We start from the raw sequence: 10,000 nt of genomic DNA, 5'->3' as shown, positions 1-10,000 counted from the left end.
ACACACACACACACACACACACACACACACACACACACACACACACACACACACACACACACACACACACACACACACACACACATACACTTAAAATACCATCCAAATCCAACTCTAAGATACCAGTCAAAATCAAATAAAAAACAGGACTTCCTGTACTGACCTCCACAACCACCATTTATGTGGTTTAAGCCTTCAGTTGAGTCCTGAGAACCTGTGTCGGCCCCACACAACACATCCTCATCCAGACTGCTGCTTCGGTCGATGTAAGGGAGTGGACGATGGACGCGACTCATGACAGCTGAACGGAGAACTTGTTTGTTGAAACATACATATGTGTATTTGGGTATAAATTGCAATGTGTGTGTGTGTGTGTGTGTGTGTGTGTGTGTGTGTGTGTGTGTGTGTGTGTGTGTGTGTGTGTGTGTGTGTGTGTGTGTGTGTGTGTGTGTACATGTATGTATTTATGTATGTATGTCTGTTTGTCTGTCTGTCTGTATGTATGTATGTATGTATATAATATATACACATACATACATACATATATACATACATACATACATACACACAAACACACACACACACACACAACACACACACACACACACACACACACACACACACACACACACACACACACACACACACACACACACACACACACACACACACACACATATGTAGGTATATATGCTGAAATATGATGGTGTTCAATGTCTCCATGTATATATTTGCAAGTTCACTTTGTACTTGTATAAAGTTTATGGCTAAAAGAAGTAAAATTTTAAATCAGTTTACAGAAGCAAAGCATTGCAAAGCTGAAATGTCTTTAAAGTCTTCTTTATCTTAAATCAATAACTGTAATTAGACTGTTTTAGTGGTCGATCTAAAGGGTGCAGGGGGTGGGGCTGCCTCCGTAAATGTAGGGCTTTCACCCCCCCCCCCAATCTTTTTAGTTACTACAATTGTAATTATTAAATATATCAGTTATCCATTGTTCAGAAACTGCTCAAATCAATAAAACAGACTATTGATCAGGGATGGGCAGCCTTTTCATAGCTGAGACAGGATGAGCCTGGATTATATACAAGCTATTCACAATCAATATAAATTGATCTTCATACAATAAAACTAAATAAATACTAAACATGAACTTACACACTGACAGAAAGAAGAGTATATTAGAGGAATAACTGCTACCACATTAAATTTGAGAGGAGAGAGTACTAAGGCTGGGGTTTCACAGGCCAGATTGCAATGTTAATGCTAAGTAGGGTGGTAGGCCAGATGCTAGGCTTCTGCAGGGCGGAAGTTGCCCATCCCTGCTATAGATCAAAAGAATTACGCCTTTAAGTAATGACTTTAATTCTTATATATATTCCCCCCAAGCCCACCTCTCAGAACACCTTACCACCACTTTTGCCCTCCATGTAATCTTTTTTAGATCCACCAGTGCATTGTTTATTATATGATGAATTAGGTCCATATAAATCTGGACTCAAACTGAATACATTGTAGAAGGAATAAAAGCAGTAAGAGAAAATCTGTTTAAAAAATGAGAAATTACTTACCTAATTGTTATTATTAACAAAAATCTTAAGCTGTTCAGGGTCAAGCAAGTGCAAAAGAGAATGAACAGATAAAGAAACAAACAAAAAAAATATTTATTACTACAAAAAAACAACAAAAAATAATAGCAAAAACACTAAAGCACATTAACATAACACAAAATGAACAAAACAATTAATGTATCAAAAATGTCCTTACTAAGCACAAAAAAGGTATTCTAGATCTGTACAAAAAGATAAACATTACCTAAACTTAATAGCCAGGGTTCAAAATATAATCATAATCAAATTACTCAACATAATATACTACAAAAGCCTTTTCTTAATCTTCAGGAAAAGAACTACACAGTAAACATTTTTGAACTGCCCACAACCTTGTAGACAGTGTACATCCAACCGGGAACAGGCAGTGCTATCATTTTTAAGTGAATAGTGAAATCACCTAAGGGTCTGTGTGGCATTTTTTTAGTTCTCAGCATACTCTGATGATAAAACATTGATTGGTATTTGACTCATACTCTTCACATATTGTTTTTGTAAAGAAAAATGCTCTCTTGTGAGTACTAAAACTGAGGTTGGTGTAACAGCATATAACTTGCCCTGGATGGTAAAGGATTAACATTGATAAAATATTTAAAAGTTGCAAGAACTGCATGGTTAATCTCCATGCAAAGATTCTCTGCATACATTATCACAAATTCTGAATGAATAATTAAAGGACTGAAATCTAAATCTCTCTTATGTTACAAATATTGCCATATTAAGTTTTGCAAACATTTGATACTACAAAAGAGAACTTTCAGAAGACAAGAATTTGTCTTAATATGATCAAGCTTATATAATAAAAATTACACACAGTAATGATTCTTAATCATTAACAGATTGAAGGAACTTTACTGCAACAGTACTGTATCTTGATTAAAAATATATGGGTGAAAATCTGTGTGGTAGACTATACCAGCTTTTCATCATAATGATTCCCAAATGCTTAATTCATCCCTCTCTTTCCAAAGAAAAAATAATCACAAATCATAAGAACAGGACAATAATACACATACTTTTTACATTCCATAATCTAGTATCCAATAATGAATAATAACCAACAACTGTCATTACTGGATAGTAACTTTGGAAATACTTTCATTCTGACTGAAACAAAAGAGGAAAGGATAATGCAACAGAAAAAGAAAATGGAAGCAAGGGAAAACAAGGAACACAACATCAACATATCACAAGCTAATAATACTAAAGACCATTGTCTGCACATAGTAGAAAATAGCATTGCTCATGACCGATAGATCTATGAATCTCCATAAGAAACACGTGCTGACATCACCATCGTAAGTGTCAGAATCAGCAGGTGTCGTTGGTAGGGATGTGGACCTGCCGATAGTCCTTAGGGAAATTCTATTGACAGTTGGGGGTTCACGGATGATGGTGGAGCTCTCCTCAACCACCTCCTTCTCACAGCGGCCTGCATATCGGAACCGAGACCCTCGTGAGAAGAATGACCCTCCAGTCACCACCACACCCTGCTTGTTAGAGTTTTCTAGCCTAGGGGAAGAAAGGGAAGGAAGCGTGAGGGGTTTGTTTTTCACCTTATGTCTATTTTCATTTACCTCTTTGTGAAGTTTGATCACTAGAGGTGATGATTAATTGAAGATTTACAGAATACAATAAAAATGCTAATAAGAAATTATGCACACGATAAAGCTGCAAACACAGTAATATGCACAGATAGGGTGAAACACTAGAATATATTTCAATTTACATGTTTAAAAATATGTGAATATCACTACAGACCATACTTAGTATTTAGAATAACATGATTTCCTGGGATATTGTTTCAAAAGCCTTCTTTTATAACCTTATTATAAGAAAAGATACTACTATATTTATACAATTACAAATTACACCTTACAATGAAATTCAAACACCATACATATATACCAAACAACTCCACAAAGCATACAAAGAATATGTAAAAGATAATCATGGTAAATCAAGGTGTTTGTTGAACAGATATATGAAACAATCCTAGTCTCTTTAACAGCAAATTTTCCTTTAAGTGTAATTATTCTCAAACTCTGAATTTAAAACAAAGTAAAAACTAAAATGGTAAATATAATTCTCAATTCATGGTAGATAATGTGATAGTTAAACTTAAAGTAATAATCTTCACAAATGCTACCTTTTCCTTCATGTAATAAACCATACTTGAGGTTTGATTTTCAAAAATGACAACAGTTCAATAATGGTTCACAACTCGTGTTGAAATAAGATTAATATATCTTTCTTAAGAATACATGTACTCTAAACAGTATGAGAACAATAAAAACATTTAGTATCATATTTGCTTGAAGACTTTGATTTCGAAAGAGGTCTGAAATAAATCTTTTACTTTCTTAGCATGAATTCTGAATGAATTTTTGTCCTGTTCAGTATAAGTACAAGGGATAGATAACTTTTAAAATGTTTGAATGAGAATGAATAAGGCCAAGGAGAAAATGAACAGGGGTTGGCATTATTAATTTCTACATTTACTTCTCTTTAGCAATATCAATAAACATAGCTCTCTCATATAACTAACCAAAAAATATCAAAACATTTTAGGGTCAGCCATCTTGGTTCCTGTGTTTTAGAAACCTCAAACTTTTTTCACATGACCCAACTCTATGATGTGAGATTTACATTACATTCTCATCACAATTAATTCTGAAAGGTTACACATATGTAATATCAAAATGTAATTACACATCATGCACTTTGGGGTTGTTCATTCTCATTAATACTCTGACTCTTTTTATTGCAAAAAGCTCGAGTAACTGGCCGTTCCATTCTGGGTCTGAAAGGCAAGCAAAAAAGCATAACTATGCTTTTTTCTATCAAGGCGAAGATGCCTTTGAGAAGTTGGTGTTACAACATGTCTGAATGACACCCTTGTATTTCAGACAACACTTATCATTAATCATCACCAACCTATGAAGTGCATCTTTGCCTTAGAAATAAATATACTCAGAAGGAGGAATTAGCTTGAATTATGTAAATAGAAAAAGGAAGGTAAACTTCTAAAATTGGTGACCTCAGGAAATATACATTAAAAATAGTTTCAAAATGTTGAACTCTCAGAAAAAGGTTGTTTAGATTACAGAATAAAAACATCAACAAAAAATTCTACTGACTGATCTGACCCTAAGAAATCTTTCCTATTGGCAGATTTTACACCTCATGGATATCTTCTAATAACATGCCTTTGAACTTATCTGAACAGAACATGAATCAGTTATTAGAAATAAACTTGCCATGTCCAGGGATTTCTTAAACAGTCTATGTATTTGGTAATAATACTGAAGAGATACATCCTGGACTGTTCGATTTGGTCAAATGGCAACTTTTTAAATATTGTTTCATATATATTTAGGAAAAATGCATTTTAAACTTTTAAGCCATATCTACATGTCACACCATAGGAAATTCAAGAATAAATCTTTTGTGAATGATTATATGTCATTAATATCAACTGTAATGAATTATTGGCATTAGTCCACTTCATCCCTAAGAACCACAAACCCTCGAGCCTCTTTGATTCCCAACTATAAGAAAGGCCTGAGTTTTCAAGTTTCACTTAGGCAAATTTAGGTATCTAGCATATCAAGAGCTTGATTCTAAACATCAGAAATGTAAATTCAGTTGTCATAAATTAAATGCATGGAACGTTAACAAAACACAAAGTTACTGAAATTACCCCTTGTTTATGACGGAAAATCAGGATTAGTTACCATAATCATGTGAATGTTTGCAAAGCAAACCAATTCTATTTTTATCACAAAACAATAAAACAAAAATTTTTATGTGTATATTAAAGTATAAATAGTAAGAATATGTATTTTAATGCATATAATGAGATGATAATGGTATCCCAGGAGGTATGTAGTGTGGAGGAGGAGTGTGAGAGAGGAAAAGATGGGGAAGATTGGCTAGATAAAATATATTATAGAGCACGAGAATTATTACTTCACATTTGCTCCACTCCATTCACAAGATGAAAAAGGCAGGGAACATGACTGTATGACTAGCTTTGGGTGAGGAAGAGAGTGGGGTATGGGGCTGATACTATCTTGGGTTGGTTGGAGGGAACTTTCCAAACATTACCAGATATGTTAGTAGATGCTACATAAATCTAACTGTGTGGCTAGTAGAACTGTGACAAAGCTATGAGCAAAGCAAAGAGGACTTTAGTAATATAGACAGTCACAGTACAATTAAGTTGCCTAGTTTAACATTACTATTCTAGGTGCTTTACAAATTAATGTGAAAACTATTGCCTATTAATTTTTTTAATTCCCTGACTCCACACAACATGAAGTAAAGTCATCGTACATTGCAGAATCTGCTACTTTTCATATTCAAGATTAAGACAATTTATTGACTTGCTAACAAAACAGCATATATGTACATTTTATGATTCACCATAAGGCTTTAAATTCTTACGTGCATGATATCAACAAGGGAAACCATGTTAAATTGCAGGATCTTACTAAAAAAAGCTCTTAAGTCTAATACACACTTTGTTATATTCAGATTATTTTCAAAACTACCAATATTATATAAATCACATAAATCATCAAAATGCTAAGCAGGGATTTCTGGGATTAAACTAGTGAATCATACAAAAATGAAATTCTATGATCACTCATCACCTATCCAATTATGGTGAATGCTATGTTGTGGAACAGATCAAATAATATCACAGATAATGGTAGTTCTATATGATAGCAAATGCAATAAAAAATTAAAAAGCCACTCAACTCTTACCACACATAGCTATTATGCTAGCCAAAAAAGGTAAATTATACAGATGAATCTACTATATGGTGTGGTACTTGACACTACCCTTGGGGCCTGCAAACACTCATTATGTTAGTGACTAAAGTTTCTAAATCTAGCAAAACAAAGGAAAAATATGTAAACATTCTCTCTCTCTCTCTCTCTCGCTCACACAAACACACATTCTCTCTCTGTGTCTCTCTCTCTCACACACACACACACACACATTCTCTCTCTCTCTCTCTCTCTCTCACACACACACATTCTCTCTCTCTCTCTCTCTCTCACACACACACACACACACACACACACACACACACACACACACACAGACACACACACACACCATACACACACACACACATACACACACACACACACACACACACACACACACACACACACACACACACACACACACACACACACACACACACACACACACACACACACACACACACACACACACACACAGATGGACAGTATCACAGTATCAATCAATATGTATTAGCAATACATATTGATTGATACTTTTGTATTGGTATTTGTATTGGTATTGTCTAAACTACTCAACAACTGTATCATTTTATAGTCATCGTTGGAACGTTTTTCTCAAAATGTATAAAAAAAAAATGATACATCAATACACTGAAATATTTACATGACCAATTTGATATTAAAGTTAATATATATGAATTGCAAATTGACCTGTTTCCTCTTTATCTTAATTATTATTTGTTATCACTATTTGTTATTTAGACATTTCATGTGCTGTAGAAAGTTTGGGAAGGTAACTAGATTATTTTTTTAATCTATATAATTGACAAAACTAGAAAAAAAAAAAATGCTTTCAAACCCTGTGGAAGCTGCCACATAACTACTATTCTTGGCAGAAATTCACACTTGAATTTTCCTTTCCACAATACAACACGAGGCCGAATATACGAATGCTGCAGACTACTGATGGCACCAATAAAAAGATTTTCCTTAGTTACTTGAAGACTTGCATCATGGCAAGTTTATTCTGGAATGCTGAGGAAGATTTCATTTATGTATTGCTGGTCTAACTGAAGTAACAAACTGCAGGATTAAAGCACTGTATAGAAAGTCTAGAATTGTAGATACTTAGTAGAATTACCAGGCATGAGAAAATTATGAAATATGTTTTTTTTTAACCCCAAATATGTTGTCTAGAATTTTATTTAAATTTTCAGCAAGATATGTATCAACCATAGACTATCTATCACATTTTGAAAAAAGAGAAGATATTTGATAATTTATCAATTTTCTTGCTTATTCTTGCTTCATCTGTACAGATAAATAAAGATAATGCATCTCAGTCTTTCTCTCTTTCCCTTCCCCCTGTCTCTCTCTCACTCTCTCCTCTCTCCTCTCTCCTCTCTCTCTCTCTCTCTCTCTCTCTCTCTCTCTCTCTCTCTCTCTCCCTCCCTCTCTCCCTCCCTCTCTCCCTCCCCTCTCCCTCTCCTCCCTCCCTCTCCCTCCCTCTCCCTCTCCCTCTCCCTCTCTCCCTCCCTCTCTCCCTCTCTCTCTCTCGCTCTCTCTCTCTAATTACCTATCTCTCTTTCTCCCACTTGATACACACTTTTCTGTTGAAGTCATTGTTTACAGTGCATCAAATATCAAAATGAGATAGTAATATGTCAATAGGGATATTTTCTTACAAAAAAGTATTGGTGATACTTGTATTGGTATCAGTATTGCTCTATCAGAATCAATTTAGCCAATTTTAAAGTATCAATGTATTGGTTTTGTTTTAGACAATTCTGTATCGATGCCCACCAGAGCACACACACACACACACACACAGACACACACACAAAAAAAAGTCATAATAACATTATCATTAAACGAAAAAAGGAAACTAATCAATAAAACAAATAGAGGAATATGAAACTAAATTTATAATCAGAAAAAGAAAAGAAGGAGATGGAGAAAATGAATTGATGTGATGCTCAGAGCCCTTTGTGATTGATGAAATTCAATCTGCCCTTAAGGAAGCCAATAATATTTTACTGAGGCAACTTTCCCTGTACAATATAAAGATAACAAAAGTCTCCTGATATCAGCCAAGATGAATGATAAATGATGAACCTTTCATCATATGACAGCAAGCAACTGAAAGGTGAAAGGTTAAAGAGTTGATCACTATGACCCAAGATGTGGAAAAAAAATAAAAAACAAAAGCAAAAAACATGGCAGTTAAGCTTAAAAAATGGGGCATGACAACATACGTGTAAAATAGCCTCTGCTCCACCGCGCATCTCCAAAGGTGTCTACAGGCAGATGCTGTTGGACATTTGAAGCCTACGGTGTGCTTCTTCTGTAAATGTACCGCATTATGAGTTTACTTCTCTACACATATAAAAGAGAGAGAAAGAAAAATGGGGAACAAATATAAAAAATAAGAGATAACATCAAAATCAAGAAACATGACAAGAGAAAAAAAGGAGTATGCCTCCTAGAATAAAATCTGAACACATCTTTGTGCTTGATTGAGCTATCTGTGTCTCTTAGTGAAACAATACAGTGAATGCAACATCTCCTCTCACACTTTTATAGTAAAAAGTATAGTTATAAGAAAAAAAGATACTAAGATACTCTCCTGTGCATTATGAATTCCTGAGATAAAATCACTGTGTATGGTTCCAGACTTATATTATACAAGGTAATGCCTAGTTAGATAAAAACATATATACATACAAGTTACTTCTGTTGCCATAAATGCCAAACACAGATAAACAATATGAGCATCAGAGAAACTACAGACTGGAAAGAAGACAAAGGAGAAGAGAAATAGTCATATCAAAATCATTAGCATTTTACTAAAGCTCTTTTTAATCTAATGATATCAAATTCAGTCTTTTACGAGAAGTACAAGAAAAAAGGACAGACATCTATGACAAGGTCATATAATCCATATTCACAATCAATTCTGCATGCAGGTGTCTACTCAACTCACCTCACAGCAGATGAACACCATACATGGTACATCTTGACATAGATTTTTCTCATACATCAAATCACTTGCTTTTAAAGAGTAAAGATCGGCATTGCCCTTTAAGAGATAATACTGGGAGAGTGAACATATATTTTCATGGCATTCATATGCTTCAGTACAATGGGGAGGCCATATCTGTAGACTCCTGCACACAGAATCAAATCCAGCAGTTGATTATATGAGCAAGGAGGAAAGTCCTCAAAGCCATTGTAAGTGACATGATGCCTTACTCACACAAAAGAGAGAAAAAAGTGTTAACTGTTCAAACCCCAAAGCAACATCATGCATTCTGTCAAAATGACAGACAGATGGGGTCCATCAACTCACCTTCGTTCTAGCATCCTAAGGCACAGCATGCAAAGCACGATGATTCTTGAGTAAAAGGTGAGATACTAAAGTCTAAAGTATTCATCAAAAAATTTAAAAATTACTTCAAAATACTTGGGCAACTATATATGAAAAAAGAAAAAAGATAGATACAGTTCAACAATAGATATACATTATGCTTTTACTATTTGTTACACAAAAATTGCTATAAAAGATATCATCAAAAGTTAACATACATATACAAGCCCACTAATACCAC

The 10,000-nt window shown here is 34.4% G+C and overlaps 1 protein-coding gene across 3 annotated transcripts in view; it reads right to left on the bottom strand.

Annotated features, from left to right (window-relative positions):
- The window catches only part of LOC119598173 (FERM domain-containing protein 3-like), a 42,518-nt gene that overhangs the window by 7,174 nt on the left and 25,344 nt on the right, over positions 1-10,000 (bottom strand). For all 3 annotated transcript variants that reach the window (XR_005230948.1, XM_037947812.1, XM_037947813.1), the window contains exons 7-9: positions 8,648-8,736; positions 2,905-3,122; positions 164-301 (exon numbers count right to left, since the gene is read on the bottom strand). Coding sequence is in view for 2 of the 3 variants with exons in the window: in XM_037947812.1 (XP_037803740.1) it covers positions 164-301; positions 2,905-3,122; positions 8,648-8,736 (445 nt within the window). In the remaining variant the exon portion in view is untranslated. The remainder of the gene's footprint in view (positions 1-163; positions 302-2,904; positions 3,123-8,647; positions 8,737-10,000) is intronic.

This window comes from Penaeus monodon, chromosome 40 (genome assembly GCF_015228065.2).
Source record: "Penaeus monodon isolate SGIC_2016 chromosome 40, NSTDA_Pmon_1, whole genome shotgun sequence".
NCBI lineage: Eukaryota > Metazoa > Arthropoda > Malacostraca > Decapoda > Penaeidae > Penaeus > Penaeus monodon.
Note: the sequence above shows the minus strand (reverse complement) of the source record. Positions and strands in the feature narration are given on the sequence as shown.